Here is a 17396-nt window from a genome sequence, read left to right on the forward strand (position 1 = left end):
GAGGAGGTGTGGATGACCCTGTTGCAAGGTATGACACATTCTTTTGACAGATGTGATTTGTTTTCACAGACATGCCCTTTAGTGAGCCTTTAGTGTGGACACCCAACAGAAATGATATAAAGTGCAACACAATATGAGACTATGAAAGCACTTTTTTGTGTTATCATTCTGCGGCACTGTTGTATTTTTCCATTTTTCCAGTTGCAAATATTTTAGTGTTGTGATCATTTTGTTTCTGCATTATACCATTATTGCCTTGAGTGGGGGATGTGACTGCTTTTTGAATAACTTTTATTTTTACCAGGACATTTTCTTGACTTTTAGGATAAATTCTTAGAAAACATCAGAATTATAAGAATTTTCTTAAAATGCTGTCACTAGGGGCAACTCTTTGTACTAGGAGGTTCTGTGAATATGACCCCGGACCTCTATCATAGATTTAGCGAAAAAACACTTTGTGATAAGATAGTGATTTTAGGTAGTTTAAAAGAGTTAGGGTTAGAGGTTAAGAGTTAGGCTACAGTCACTACAAATGGATACTGTATTGCAAGATGCCTGTATACGGGGAAATAAATGTTCACTGACAACTGAAATTTGTTGTCAGTGAACATTTTGCTAATATTTTCAGTAGCCCCATTTTAGCAGCTTGCCAGGTATATTCATTAGCAACATTTCCTCATTATGCTTATAGAAAATGAAATTTGTTCTGCATTATGTTACCTTCAAAATACATTTGCTGTCTCACATAAGTTGCATATGAGCAAATTTTTTAGGAGATGAGGCTGAGTCAGAATGTGTTTTTAGTTCTCATTCAGGTCAGATAGGAACAGAAGATGCTACAAAACACATACACATTTAATAAAGGGGGGGGGGGGGAATAGAAATCTGTAGCTCATAAGAAAACTAGCAGCACAGAACAAATTAAGTAAAGGTGATGAAACAGATTACTCAAACTGCTTTAATAACACGCTTTTCAATTTTAGATAGACTGTTGAAATTTCAGCGACTCCTGTATTTTCACTGTTACAAATGATTGGTGTATTGAAAGGGCAGGTTGCACTCCACAGGTGATGTTTTATGTCTTTAACCCCACTTTCACCTATCCGAGCTGCTTCAGACTGAGGACAAACCTTTTGTGAAGATTCAATTAAGAAGGGGACAGTTTTCATTCCTTGGAGGGATCCGTAACTGCTTTATTCCACTGCTATTGATCTTGTTTCAAATGGAGGGAACAGGTTAGACCATATGATGAGCAGAAGACATATATTCTTGAGGGCAAGTGTTCAGGTCAGCTGGTTGGTTCATGTGTTTAAACCAGAAAGGTGAGGTTGGGGTTGCAGCATCCCTGAGGGGGTTAAATGGTTAAATATTGAACAGTACTGATCATCTTCTCTCCATTTTCTCTTCCACTCTCCACCCTTTCCACCATAAAGCTGAGGAGCATGGGAGAAATTAAAACATAATGCAAAGGTCTTTCCACTTATTGCTGGGCAATTATTATTGATGGTCTGTCACATTAACTCGCTTTGGGGAAGAATTATGGCAACAATTTGGAACAAAGTGTAGAAAGGAAAAAGAGAAATCATTAGATCCGGGGGCTAGTGTTATGAATTACATGTAATAGCCCTTCTATTCATTAAATCTCAATGGCAGGGGACACTTTCAGCAATCTTCAAGAGGCACTCACATGCACACACACATGCATGCACACACACAGTTGAGGTAGTCTAATTTTCATTTGTTGACATGAAGTTTTATTTGGTCCTTTATTCATTTTTCTCTGCTTGTCTCCTTTGGGTGTTGGGCGCATGGTGGCAACTTGCTTTCTCAAATATCACTCATTTCTGTGCGGGCCACTGTTTCTGCTGGTCTTGTTGTAGTACATGATTTAATCCTTCCAAACTAACCAGCTATATAATGTTTATGTATCTGAAAAGCAGAAGCAATATATTCATGATTAAAGGGTAAGTTCAGTATTTTTTAACGCCACATTTTTATGTCTAAGTAACTAATGGGAACAACATTTTTTGGTTCAATAGTGAGTGAGAGCACTGCTAACAAAAGCCTCGTAACAGGCTACAATGTAACCATTCAGGGCATGTATGCTCCATAAATTTACACCCATTAAAAGTGCTTTTTTGGCACTGACATTTTCAAATAACTTTTCTAATGATCTGACAATATTATGGAAAACATCATTGGAGAGACAGACATATTTGTTAAAGATTAGGATCCTTTTGCTTAACAGAAACAGCCCCAAAATTGCTACTGCAAAACCTACCCGACTCCATGTAAATAAACTGTTATTTTATCATGTAAAAAAAATGCTGGCTCAATACATACTTTAATTACTTTTTATTAAAATGGCGTCTGTTTGAATTGGCGATCTTTTGGATCTGTTTCTGGTTAAACAAAAAGGTTGCTACTCGTTACCAAAAAAGTCCTTTCCATAAATTGTGAGACACTTAGAATAATAATTTGTATCTGTCAGTGGCAAAAATAAGCACATTTAGTGGATGTAAATTAATGTGCGAACATGCCCCAAGTGGTTACACTGTAGCCTGTTTTGCCTTTGCTGGACAAATTTTTTAAAAATGTTCTTGTTACTGACTTGGGTAAAACGTAATGCCTGCGCATGCCACAATTTTATTGAAGACAATGTTTCGATCCTATGTGGATCTTCGTCAGGCCTGAATGTTTTTAAACATTTGACCTGACAAAAATCCAAGTAGGATCGAAATGTTGTCTTCAATAAACTTGTGGCATGTAGTAAGTGTGCAGAAGGTACCCTTTTCCTCATATACACTGTTTTTTGATAGCACTGCACCTATGGGAAGTGTGTATAACTACTCTCTTTCAGAGGCGGCCCCGAGATCACCTGCTAAAGTGTACACCCCATATGCTGAGGCCTTTGCAGTGGCCCTTTGCTGCATGTCATTCCCCCTCTCTTGCCCACATCTGTTCTTTTTAAAAAAAGGGAAAATCCCAATAACATTATCTTTAAAAAAAACCCAAAAAACTACCCTCTCTCAACCCGTTACTCAATTAGACACAAAAACATGGGAAAGGATTGAAAAATATTATACTTATAATATTATACTATACCCTTTAAGTTAACCCAGTTGTTACATTGATATCTTCTCATTGCCTCTTTCTTTGTTGTGTTTAATGGCTGTTTTGAGGTTATGGATATTGATGAACATAGCGCTGCTTTGATGGATTGATTATTGCATGCAGCTTAATGAATTCACATGATTAATTATCTTGCTTTGCTTATAACTTCATGCTGTTACCCTGCTGACCACAATTTCTTTTTATTCTGAGAAGAGAGAAGGAGGTTGTTGAATATTCAAGATAGTGTCCAAGTCCACGTGTGGGCTTTATTGAATGATTAGCAGAAGTAATTTGTTTTCAGAATCTAATTAATCCACTCTGACCCAGCAAGCAATAATGTGCAGCACACACAAACACACACACACACACACGTCTCGATAACGTCTGCTCTTTTCTGTCTTTCCGACACTCTCTCTCTTTCTCATGCATGGGTGCATGCATTCAGAAGTGTGTGCACATGTGTCTTTCGGCCCTCCACTACAGCCTCCAGGGACTCTTTCATCTTGGCAGTAGAGCCAGCATTAGATGCAGATTGGTGAATTTCTAGCTTCAGCTGAAAAAGTTGGGCATAATTGACTCATCGAACAAGTGATGTCTGCAGGCACTTTTCACCACTTTCTCCCCTTTACTTTCTCTCTGCTTGCAGGCACTCTTTCTTCTGTGTCTCTAACTTTAACCATCACTGCAGCAGAATTGATGTGGAGTAATGTGTGTCTCTTCATGTTTCACATTTAATGATGTAATGTGCAGCCATTTGATGCGAGGCGTTAAAGTTTTATTTATTTGGCTTCTTATTTTTGATCATTGGTAATCAGGCTGCATCATATGTAGGAGTCACTATCTGGTAAAGAAATGTCATATTAATTGCAAAGCGCTACAAAATAAGAAGGATGTGCTCACACACACACACACACACACACACACACACACACACACACTCAAAGATTCCCTGACCCACACCACAGACACAAGGACACTGCAGCTCTATAAGCCCATGCTTAAGCCAGCTGCTTCTTTATTGATCTGAGCAACTGAAACCATTGCTTCACAGAGCTATATCTCGCTAAGATAGAGAGACGAAAAAGTGTAATTCAAAGGAAGAAGGAAAAAGAGATGCCTGTAGGGGATGAATTTTAATATTAACAAATTTAATACCAAGGGGGGAACGAGAGAGAGAGAGAGTTGTATGTTAAGCTACAATATGCAAAGGCCATTGAGTTGCATGCTGATATGATTCAAGGACGCTGTGTCTGATCAGTTGAGATTGTTAATTTAAAAGATGACTTTAGATGAAAGGCAGTGGCAGGCCCCAGAGATGCTGTAACAATACTTTATAGAATGGCAAACATCTCCTGTGAAGTTCTGCAGACATTCACAGCGAATATGGTGTTTGAAGAATGAGACGAGGACACATGTTACATATAGACATACAGAAAGTTGCCAGTTTAACAAGCAAACTCTGGCCTGTTTGTTATCTGTTGATTTGGCAAAGCAATAGTTGCACTCTAAATAAGTTTAAACTGGCTTAGTGCTGGATACATACTGCACCCGCCAGTTTTAGTGTTAAAAGTTGTGTAGACTTTGCTAAACCTGATACATTGTAGCAGAAGTACTGCAGTAGTTGTTAGGAAACAAAAATGTTTAATGTCATCATTTTGTAATCTCGTAATTCTGATTATAAGAAGCTGTTTATTTGTCTCTGTTCCTTAATATAGCCGAAGAGTAACTGTACATTTATGTGTACACACATAAAAAGTCCTGTAAGCAAGGTTAGAACTTGCATTATTTTGGCCATGCCCACCTTTGTACGAAATACAGCTTAATTTTTGATTCTTCACAAAGAAGTTAACAATGCACACTCTGACGTCTCAAGCCAAAAACTCTGTTGTTCTGTCCACATGTCAACACTGAAAACAGAGTTTCTGAAAATCTTCAACCTGAAGAGAGTTTTGGTTTGGTTAGTTTGCTTTAATCCACTTCTGTGACAAAAGACTAAAACACATTTTTAAAAAAGTAATATTTACAAAAATACCCTTGTCCATGAGGACTAGGATTCCGAAAATCTGACATATGTGCTTCTTTTTTCTTTATATCATCTGCAGCTAATTAAAATAACCAAGTTAAACCTTTTGGCCACTTTGGTCAGCTTCCCCTTTTAGATATTTAATCAATTTCCTATTCACATTTATGTGCAGGGATGAAGGAATCACACTTGATGTATGATTTTGGTAAGGTGAGATCGGGCTGGTAAAATGGAATGGTCGGGAGGCTTTTCTTGTAGGTCTTTTCAGTCCTTGATGGGATATTTGAGCTTTCACTTAAAATAATAATGGGCCTTTGCACATAATTCACATCTGTATACTACCTCTTACCAACCAGCCAATCTAGGACGAACAATTGTTCTGAAAGTTTGAAGTAAGAGCGCACATGCTTTTATTTTGATGTGCAGCATGCTCCACATTCCTTTCAGAAATATAATTATATGTCATTCAGTATGATAACATAATATGACTCTAAATCATATTGTTTCCATTTCCAACCTTCACACATCCTCTGGAGAGCCCACACACTATTACTACTACATTTCTTTTCGTGGTAACCCCATAAGGAGCCACTATCAGTGGAACAGATCAGATGAGGAGTTAGTGGGGCCGTTTAAGAGCAACACTTTTGGTTCAGTCTGGCCAGGCACTGGCTCACAGAAGCCCTGAACCCCTTTAATTTATTAAACAAGCCCAACTCACAAGGCTAGGCGACAAGGAGAGTGTTATAAATATTAAAAGAGGAGTTTGCTCGGCCGCACTCTCATATTAAATTGCACAGAGAAGTATGTATGTGCCCTTATTAAAAGATAATGTGTTCTGGAGCCATAAAAATGTATAACCCTCCCCTCTAGATCCCTCTTCTCCTTGTCTTCTTTCCCTTTCCGTCTTGCTCCAACCAAAATTTCAGCCTTTTCCTGTCCATCAATCTCAAGTTTTTTCATTTCCTTTCTCTCTGTGTCTTCATACACCCTCGCTGTATTTTTATCCTTCCGTGAGCAGCAGTGGACTAGAACAGAATACATAACATTGCAATAGATGAACCATGTTTTGACAGCATTGGCATGGAAAGTATTTACAAGTTGTGATGAATTTATGCCAACAGCCTCTGTAGCTTCGTGAGTATCAAGTTAATGTAATACTTCACTGAAAATTTAATCTCAAGTATCAAATACTCAGGCTTGAAAGATACCTTAATCGATTTAGCATTGTACTCTTCAAACATGACTCATGTTGGACAGTTTAAAAATAAGATCAAAATTAATGCAGCAGAATAAAAAGCTTCCATTTTTGTCTCTTTTTTTGTTTTTTTATCGCCTACATTCTTCTTTCTTGTCAAAACATATTTTCTACATTAACCATAATGCAAATTGACAGCTGGCAGTTAAGTCGGAGATTCGGGTTGTTATACTTGTAACAGCGAATCTGTCTACTAGTCTAGCGTTTGATGAGTGTTGCTCAACAGAAATGAAACACTTGCAAGTCGTTCTCAGTTTATGCTTCAGTAAAAAGTTTAAAGTTCTGGCCATGGTAACCAGAAACCTCTTGCATTTGTTTTATAGTGTTTTGTTTGTGCTCTGACGGCATTTCTGTCACATATTTGGAAGTGTGATCGGCAAAGACAGCTATTTAAATTGCAAAAATATTCCAATGTATATGTGTTTTTGACTTTCAATCCTATTGATTGATCTGCTCCTAGTCTGTCTGTGAGTGGCAGATTCCCCGCACTCGCTATAGTGAATCAGTGAATCAATCAATAGAAACACTGTTGATTTCTTCCTGTGGAACTTGCATGAAAACTATTTTGGTTCAGTAAATATCTGCTGTCATTCAGCCTAGTGAAGGCAGTTTGGCCGTCCACTGTTCCCTCTGCTCCCCAGGAGCTGCTGCTGACAGATGGCGGCTTCTGTGGACAGAGATGCTGGTTGCACATCAGAGTCAATGTGAATTGAAAACAACATGAAAATGTTAGTAGCATAACCAAATCTCATTGTACAACAAAATATGACAGTGTATGCAGCATTACCATTTTTTCCGTGGAAAATATCTAATTTCTGTTGAGTGAGACTCATCAAAGATGTGTAGCACCCAGCCATAAATCAGGCTAGAGGTGTATAAAATCAGTGGTTTCAATTGTGAAGCTAGTTATGGACTAACATTTATTTTCAGTGTCGATTAATCTGATAATTGATAATTTTCTCAATTCAACTATTGGTTGCTTAGCCTATGAAATATTAGAAAATGGTAAAAAAAAAAAAAAATGTCAATCAATGTTTTCCAAAGCCGTAGATTATATCCTCATTTCATCAAAGAGAAGTAAAGAAACCAGAAAAAAGTCAGATTTAACAAGCTGGAATCAGAAGTAGCTATAAAGTGTCAACCAAAAAAGAATTAAAACATGCAAGGAAAGTTTTCAAACCACTGCTGCAGAGTAACTGCCTCCCAGTTATTGATCCATATGCACAGTAGCCTATGTGACAAACAACTTTCACTTTGCCAGCAAATAACTAAATATGTTACTTCTGGCAGAGCTTTGGAGTTATGAGGAGGTGATGAAATATATTGTTAGTATCTAGCAGTTTTGTTGAGAAACGAACTGTATAGTCTGGAATCTTTGCCTTTAAATTCTATTCAGAAGGCAGGTTTTCGTTGGTGTTTTCCCTAAAGAATGTACTGCAGTAGCAGTCGGATCAGGCAACATGTTCTAGAAGTGTCCAGCGGTTTGACTTACAGCCCAACCTCTTGGACATGACATCAACATATTGCACAGCTAAACCGTTTGGTACTCTATAGGCAGACATATGTATGGCTGTCACGGCTTGTTTGTGTCTGCGCTGGATTGTAACAGCCAGACTGAGGCGCCGCAGTAGGATAGTGAGTGTGTATGATGGTAAAAAAAAACAAAAAAAAACACACACCGTCCTGACAGATAGAGGTGAAGAGACACAGCCATGTGTGTAACTAAACGCCCGAGTCCTCGCCCTGCTGGGCCGTGCCAGGGGAACATTCCTCTACTCTCTGCTCCACTGACCAAGCAGAACCGCCGCACAGTGAAACCATGCCACAGCACGTCTGTGTGTATGAGCGCGTGTGTCCGAACGAGTGTGTGTTTGTCCACTGGGAGGCGGTGAAGTGTGACGGCCTGGTCACTCAGACCATGGAGAGTTATGGAGCGAGAGCAAGCCAGCTGTTCAATTTGGCCACATGGGCGGACACAGAAAGAAAAGGAGAATACTGAAGAGAAACGGTGTCAATATACGACGTGTGCTGTGTGTCTAAACCCACTCTTCTATCACCGCTTACCCTGCTCTGACATTGCCATATTCTCGCTATCATGAGCCCACATACACACACAGAGTGACAGGGTGGTATATGGCATGCCCTGGCACTCGGAGGAGGATAATGAGATGAGTGCTAATTTCTCAGGTGTCATGGACTGATATGAATAATACAGGCTATTCCATTACCCATCTCCCCCACTGCTGTCACTGTCAACTTTTTTTGATTCACCTACAGTGGACGCCGTCAGTGTCACGTCCTTTACTCTCAACTTAAATAACCTGGGAGCCAGACTTTGTGGAGAAAGAAAGCGAATAAAGGAGCTTTTTTTTTTTTAATCAAGAAAAACCTTTGATGGGTTTTTGCATGAGGCGTGAACAGGCTCATCTTCACTCTTTCATGACTCGCCTATCATTTCCACTGCTTTCCCAACAGCTGGGGACCTGTAGCAACTCTCTAACACCCAATTCATTTTCCTAACAACAATCCTTCCTCGCCAAGAAACAGAAAAAGATTGATCTTTCCTTTTTATTTTCTGTGTGATGATTTATTTACTGTGTACTACTCTTCCACTGCCGCCCTGGTTTGCATGTCGGGGACTCCTGCGGCACCGTGGGGCTGATCCTGAATTATTCACTTCTTTTTTCCGAGTCCCCCTTTCATTCTCTTTTTCCTTCATTTTGCAGAGCGAATGTGTGTCTGCCTGTAGCTGCTCTTTGTGTCAATGTGGTGTCCATCTCTCGTATTCCTCTCTCTCTCTCTCTCTCTCTGTCTCTCTCTCTCTCTGCATTTTATTATTCTCAGAGAGCTAGGCAGCTCAGCTCTGACTGCATGATGTGAAAGGAGAGAGGAATGACAGCAGCTCATTAGAGCAGGAACGAGCTGGAAATAATCTCCTTTTTCCTCCTTGCTCTGTTTTGTATTGTCTGTCTTTCGCTGTTCCTCATCTGCCCTCGCTCTCTCACCTCACCAAGCGGCGCCTTTATCTGCTCTCTTTGTTTCTCTGTCTGTCTCTCCTCAGATCCAAACGCTCTGGGGCAGCACGGCACTGACCATGCCTTGATCGGAGGAGTGGTGGCTGTAGTGGTCTTTGTCACCTTGTGTTTAATCATTGTTCTGGGAAGATACCTGGCCAGGCATAAAGGTAAAACCGGCAATGGACCAGAGCCAAGTCTCTCAGGGCTCGTGGAACTTGTGGAGCGTGTCCTACTCGTCCCATTAGACATCAGAGTCCCTCCCCAATTCCCCAGTTACAAGAGTTTGACATACCTGCAGTGGAGGAAAAAGAACAGAGTGATGCCTCCAGTGCATATATGGGACTCACTGGGTTGTTTTTATTGTATTATCCAAAAAGCAATCCAAATGTCATTGTATTTATTTTGAACATCAATATTATGTTAAGGGGAGAGAGAGAGAGAGAGAGAGAGGGTTATGACATAACATTACTTTAACCTCTTCCCACTGACGGTCTCATTTTGTGTCAAAAGTTGCACTCCATGTTCTCAGAGGCATAACTCAGTCAAATCTGAGTCACTTTCTGAGGATATCACCTCTGATTTCCATATAAAAGAGCGCTCTGTATAACTTCAGAACCTGCCTGAAAATTTTCACATTTTTAGGGGATAAAGGTTAGTTAAGTTAAAGTGTGGTTGCATGAGGTACTTATTCATAGTCAGTGTATTACTTATGCCCCCAGTTTAGAGAAGCAGACAGGAGACCACCACAGAAAGCTAAACAATGTTCTGTTGTGGACAGAGGCAGCAGCAAAATGTATGTTAGCCACGTAAAAAAATTAGTAGCACTTAAAGTGCATGCAATATTTAGAATATTTCCACCGCTTTACTAGTTGTCAGACAATCCTTTTTGACCCAATGGGGAGCTGAAGCCTTTATATCTGTCAATGCTCTCTTCAGAGATACCTAACTGCTTTGACATAAACTTTGTTTCTGTTGTATGACTTTAAGAGCTAAGTCACACAATAACACAAATAAAGTAATCAGTCAAGGCAGTGGTAGATCTGCAACTCATGTGTTCAGCAAGGTAAAATTACAGTGAATTTCTCTGAGTCTGGTCACTTTGAAGAGAGCATAAGAATCAGAAAGGGTTGTCTATAGTTAAAGCAGTGAAGCTGTTCTAAATATAGCATTATTTATTTTTAAAGTTGCTAAAATAGAATTTGCTGCTGCTTCTGCTTCTCTAAACTCTGGGCATGCAGACTGCAATCTACTGTAGTTAATACGGTCATACAACACTACTTCAGAAGATCCAAACTGTCCCCTCAAGTATCACAGCAATTTTTCTAGTTTCCTGTGTATCCATGTGCACATTATGTACAAAACTGGCTAATATAGTAGCCAGTTGGGCATGCTTTTGATGAAACCAATTTACCAAAATATAAACGAATCAAAGTTTTAATGGAACACAGCTCAAGTAGAGCTCACAGAGGTACTCAGTAAATTTATGGCAACATTAAACTTCCTGTTTACATCCAACAAAGGAACAGTTGTTGCAAAACCTAAAGCATTTGTTTTCCCCAAATACACTGCAGAAACTGCAGATCTAACCAAATGTAATAATCTTATGTTCAGATTGTAAAATTTCTAGTATAAATTGCTTATCTAGTGCTTTCTAGGTAAGATTAAGCAGACTTAATTCAAGTAAATCTAACTTGCTTTATCTTCATAAGCAACTTTTGTCTTTCAGTTATTTTTAACTAGATAAAAGGGACATGTCAGTCAAACACTGACAAAGAAAAACAACAAGAATGTCAAATACATTAATATACACAATTATATTATTTTGACTGTACTAAGGCTCAGACTGTCTATTGACACTCTCCTCTATCCATTCATATGCAGATATGTGCCCAACATGTGGACAAGCAGCCAAAAAACTCAAACACCTCTAAATTGCATAAAACTTTTTTTTTTTTTTTAAATTAAAAAAAAACAGAATTTTAAAAAAGTCCTAAAACATGTATAGTGCAACTCACATGCAAAACTAATGACTTTTTTAAGTAGTCCAACTTATTTTTAAAATAACATATGGCATGCCCGGTCAACTGCCTTCATTGAGAACAATGAGGTGTGCACACACTAACTCAGTGCTGTATTTGCATATCTTGTACTATCCTAGCCTCTCATTGTTCTGTATATGAATTATGTAGCAATACTGATGTTGTCTTCAGGTGTGTTTTTTGCCTCAGGCAGCAAACACCACGCAGGGCTGCTCAGTATTTGTTTTCCTTGATATAGGTTTGTTTCTCGCTTCCACAGGAACGTACTTGACAAACGAGGCCAAAGGGGCGGACGATGCGCCTGACGCCGACACAGCCATCATCAACGCTGAGGGCAACCATGCGCACGCAGAAGAAAAGAAAGAATACTTCATTTAGACTGCAGAGGGAGCTGTGCAGCTCTCTCCTTCCCCTGTCCCTCGTTCAGTCCCTATATCTCTTTTTCTCTCTCTTTCTCTCTCTCTCTGTCTCCCCCTTTTCTTCTCCACCTCTGACCACTGCCCCCGTCGTGGCAATGAGGAATTTGCAGGCAGTCCACAGACAGAGAAGTCCCCCAAGTGTTTTCCTATTATTGCCTTTTGTCTATCATTTACATCTTGTCCTTTCTTTCTTTTTCTTTTTTTGGCAGCCAGTTTCCACAGGCAGCTTGCCATTGCTGCCCTGAAGTTGTCTCCTTTCTCGTATTTTTTCCTCATCTTTGACATGAATGCCTGGAAGTCTGTATATCTACCATGACTGCTTCTTACATGAGCCCTTCTTCATCTCCTCGCCTGTTTGCCGTCTAAGCAGACACCCAAACACACACTATATCCCCCGCCCTTTGTTCACACACATCCACAAAACACATATCATATCTCACGTCAACACGGTGCCTAAAAATACAGACGCCATTGAACTTCTGTCAATGCCTTCATGTATCGTCTGTCAGTAGCAATGTAAATGCTTTGTAGATGGGTTAACTGGACCATCATTTCATTGCTTAGCTCACAGCTTTTGATTATGCGTCTTTTCTTTTTTATTATTATTTTAACAAAGATCTTTGCTGTTTACGCCTTATACATGTCTATCACACTGAATATGGTACTTTTAGATCCACCTCCCCCCAACCCCACCCCCTCCTCTAAATAGACTTGTAATTAAACAGTTGACCCTTGTAAGATAAGAAGAAGGTTTTGTGTAACACTGTAGCAAGGTTTGTCAGATAAGTGTATTATATGATTTTCATTATTAGGGTAAGGGTAATAAAGGGTAGTGTGGTATTGTTTAGAGCAGCGAATACACGCAGATGCTAGGCGAAGCATTCCATCGAATAAATTCAGTCAAGTATATAAAACCATTTTGCTAAAAACTGCTGTCCCTATGTACCTTTGTCTGTATATTCCTGCACTGTCCAGGCTGCAGTTTGGTGAAACACCAACACATTTCAGTGTCCTCTTGACAGCTTAACGTAGTTTGTGATTCACATAAAGGCTTCAGGTGTACAGAAAGAATGAATCTCTACAAGCTGTATAAATTGTACTGTAATGAGTTTTCACTTTGAATTATTTTTTGTTTACGTTTCTGTCACATTGGAATAATTTAAGGCTTAAGGACCCCGTGAAATGTACAATTAACTCTCAGGAGTTAATAAAAACAAGTATACGGTTGCAGTATGAATAGGAAATTTAGTGTTGAATTAATTTTCCTTTCAGTAATGTAATTTTCATTGTTACCTCTTGTAAGTTTGAGGTCCAGGCAGCTCTCCACAGTGGTTTGTATCCACATTTACTGGCTCATAGATACGCATCAAATCATATTATAATTTATACAAATAGTGATAACATCAGTTTGACTGGAACCAATTTTTTTTTTGATTATATCGCCACCTCTGAATTTTCGTTTAACGATTTTCTAACAATTTAGTTAAAATGTATATATCACCACCTGTCAGATTGCATAACTGCTCTTCTTATTTCCATTTTTGTCCGAGTTGCTCTCCATGAACTGAACTCTGATTTCCATTTCATGGGGTCTTCAAGCGAAAAAAAAAAGAAGTAAAAAAAAAAAAAAGGAAAAAGTGTGTGAGTGCTGGATCAGAGATCTGCAGGGGCCTCCTTTCCAAAAACTAAAAACTGAAGACAAATAGAGAAGCACAAACATGTCTGAATGCTTTCCTTTGCCAACAAGATTGCCTTGGGAATGGTTCTTCTATTCAAATGGGAAGTGGAAAGATGACAAGGCTGTCTTTGATTCAATTCTGGGGGGAGAATAAATACAGTGCATCTTTTTGAAAATGTAAGCTAAATCATGTTTTTATAAGACAAAAAGTTTTTAATATTTTTGGTTTAATGGTTCTAAGCTCCCTGCTGTGTATTGTGTCTGCTAAAATGTGGTTGATTGTGAAATTTGCTGTTAAATTCTGAATTCCCATATTCCTTCAAATTTGTATATTAGCCACCATATCTATTTACTTTTTACATTTTTCATTGCATTGGGAAAAGTTTTAAACAAATGTAATTTCATTTTGGCACAAGGCATGTATATAATGTGTGAGAACTAAACTTTGGGAATACACATTAGCATGTTTTTGCTTGGTTCTTTTTCATATTTTAATTTATTTAAACTAAAGAGAGAACCACAATCAAAGTATATATGTAACTTAATTTTGGAGAAATATGGCTTCTTGTGTTTGTGGCGTGCTTTTGGGTGCTACAGATCGGAAAGATTTGGTGTAAAATATGATTAACAAATGGGGGGAAAAAAATCCAAAATTGAAGAGAAGAAAATGTGCGTCTGTCTTCACCAAATTCTTAAAATACAAATTGAAATCCATCAAAATAAACATTACCTTCATGTCGAAGGAAGTGAAAGTTTCACACACACACCAAGGCAAACTTAACATCCTTGTAAGCAACTTCTGTTTCTTTTCATACATCCCCGCTGTTCATCTTTCATCAGTTTGCAGGAATGTGGCTGATTTACTCTCCTGTGAAAGAGCGATAAATACTGTGGCCTCTGGAACTAAAGACTTAAAGGCAAGGCACTAATCTACTAAGAGGGAGCAAATTATTACCAAGGGCAATAAAATAGTGGGCCCAGCTGTCTCCAATTCAGTGGCCAATTTACAACATTATGCAAATAAGGTCAGCGAGTAAGGTCTTTTTCTATGTGCTATAACTCAAGCACTGCTGGAGTGAATCACAAGTTGGGAACCATTAAAATGTCGCCACTGATGTAGAATTTAGGTTGCATATTAGGCTTTAAATGACTTGTTTTTGAAAATGCAGAAGCTTTGCCGCAGCTTTTTATCATAGTAGTGCCCAATAAACCACTAATAACAGGTTTGACTTCAACCTCACCAGTAGAACCAGGCAAGTCTTCTGTATCACATTTGTCTATAGTTACATTTTTCACAATGTTTTTCTTGATTTTTTGGTTGTTGTTTTTGGGTTTTTTTTTTTACTTTTCTATGTAGCTCTTTTTATTGTGTCTTAAATCAATGATGGTGTCTATCAAATTTTGTTTGCTTTATGCCTCTTTGTCCATCCTAGAAAAAGGAAAGTGGAAAGTGGTGGAAATAGATTTGTTGATTCTGAAGTCTGCAAAACAGGCTGTTTTATATTAAATGAACACTCACAAATGACCAGGTCTGCAGTGATGAGTCGGTGTTTAGAGATGAAACAGGTGCCATTTACTGAATTATGCACTCTGACTAATTTGATGGATATTTCTTAGTAAATGGTGAAATGTGTTTTGTTTTTTCCCTTTCTGAATACATGTGTAAATATTTGTTTTGAAATGACAGTAATGAGCTAAGTTGTTGCAAATGGCTTTTTATTTTAGTTAGACCAAACCTGATTATTTTTTAAATTTGTTATTCTAACAGGCTGGCACATACCATCATGCACTATTTTGCTATGATAGAATCACCTGTAGCTGTGTTACATTTTTTAAGTCAGTTATTAGTTCTGTTTCTTTATATGTTGTCGGTTGAAACTAAGCTTTAAACTCATTGCCTCCTTGCTTTTCAACATATATCGGTTCGGTTAATATCCTCCCCATCATGGGCCTCTAATTTCATCCTGGCGGCAAGACAGTAATAGCACTGACATGATTGGGCACTTATGCACTCTATAGCCTCTGTTTGGTGAATTTCCTTGCTGCAAAGAAACCCACTTTCTTCGACTGAAGGTGTGATCATTGCAGCTGAGGTTGCTTATTTATGCAGATCAGGTATTGTAATATTGGCGGTGATTTGGGCGTGAAATTGTACACAATTTTGTGAGCAATTTTCATGTTGGCATTCATATGTGTGTTCTTCCTGTAATAGGCAACAAACAATAATAAAAGGAACACCTTTTATTATACTACAACTTACTGTCGATGTTGACTAGATGCACTGATGTCATTGTGTTGCAAAATAACAACATATCACCAGATTTCAGTGCATCCTTAGTGTAAATCCAACTTTAAAATGGGACACCAAAATATCCTTGGATGCTTATTTGTTTTTGTGCCTCGCGACTCTGTGCTCTCTCCTCCTCCTCCTCCTGCCTATCTGCTTCTTTTATAGAGGGATGAGACGAGCTGATGTGATTGGTGATCATTGAAGCTTGTCCAAACTCCACCTGCTGATACTGCATTATGTATTCATCCTGCTACAGCCTTTTCACCACACTGCACTGCCCCATGAGAGCACCATTGGTCACAAAGTATTGGAGTCAGTCAAGCACACGCACACACACACACACACACACACGTGCATTTTTGCCCGAGTTTGCGCAAGAAATTGTCCCCAGTTTCAGGAAATTAGAGGCCCATATCTACTAAAAATACCAACTCTGAATCCCCTGTTGAAATGGGATGAACAAGAAAGTCCAGTTTGAGTCATACTATGTCTAAAAAAATGTTTTAACTGTTTTGGTTTACATTACTCATGCTTTTAATAGTTTTGTTCTCCATAGCAGTGATGATAGCATGACATGGCCCGGTCCAGTGCTCTACTCCCCTGACCCTTGATATGTCTTGCTGTACAGTTTGGCTTCAGCGCATTTCTTGGTTCCTCTGCAATATTGACACTAGAATCAATCAGCCCAATCTCCATATTGTCACAAAGATGAAAACAACATGTGACACATGATCGCATGTAGAGATGTTTTGTTTTTCTTTCTTTTTTAAATATATCTCTTTTGTTTTGCATCTCAGGAATATATTTCATTTAGAGATTTTTTTTGTTTGTTTGTCTTAAACTCGGGGACTTGTGAGCTCCTCTCACTCTGCGAGTCCCTGAATGCTGACACCATGTATTTGTTGAGTTTAAGATTACCGCAATGTTAATAAAAATTATTCAGTGATTCTTCAGTAATTCTGTCATCTTGCTCTCATTGAGATATTAGACTTTTTTGATATGATCACTGACTTGAAATACTGACATTTAGAAATATGCTGCAAATAATCACGAGTTTCAACAATGGTAGGAGTTGTGTTTATACACGATGTCGTCTGATTTTAGCTTATGGTATGTAAGCAGTTCAATGCCTTTGTCCTCTATCATAATGTTTTTCTTGTAGCAACACACATTTATGTATATCAGTCGTTAGTGGGAAGGAGTTGTAACACACTATCACTCACAAAAAACAAAAGTATCCACAGTAAAGGTCAGGATTAGAGCTAGACCCATTAGTTCAGCTTCTGATGTACCTTGGTGAAATAAAGGGGTTTCATATCATGCTGTACTGAGAGGGCTTGATTCGATATATAGCACCGTAATGGAGGTGTTTTTCTCCCATTGTCTGTGAGATTTATTATATTTAATTTAGAGGTTCGTTCTCATGTATGAAATGAAAATTGTTGAATAAATAGTTGCCAAAACATCTGTATAAGCCTGATTCTATGTTTTTTAATCATCGTTTCCCTTCTGGAAGCTTTTTACTTCACTATTTTTGAACTGTAGAGATAGGCACTGA

General features: G+C 38.5%; 1 protein-coding gene across 3 annotated transcripts in view; it reads left to right on the forward strand.

Annotated features, from left to right (window-relative positions):
• Positions 1-16795, forward strand: part of cadm2a (cell adhesion molecule 2a) — a 261093-nt gene extending 244298 nt beyond the window's left edge. For 2 of the 3 annotated variants that reach the window (XM_042498955.1, XM_042498956.1), the window contains 2 exons: positions 9457-9579; positions 11711-16795. In XM_042498955.1, the coding sequence (XP_042354889.1) occupies positions 9457-9579; positions 11711-11829 (242 nt within the window). In that variant the 3' untranslated portion in view covers positions 11830-16795. The remainder of the gene's footprint in view (positions 1-9456; positions 9580-11710) is intronic. The other variant, XM_042498957.1, reaches the window with a different exon arrangement.
• The last annotated feature ends 601 nt before the right edge of the window (positions 16796-17396 follow it).

The sequence above is a fragment of the Plectropomus leopardus genome, chromosome 13 (assembly GCF_008729295.1).
Source record: "Plectropomus leopardus isolate mb chromosome 13, YSFRI_Pleo_2.0, whole genome shotgun sequence".
NCBI lineage: Eukaryota > Metazoa > Chordata > Actinopteri > Perciformes > Serranidae > Plectropomus > Plectropomus leopardus.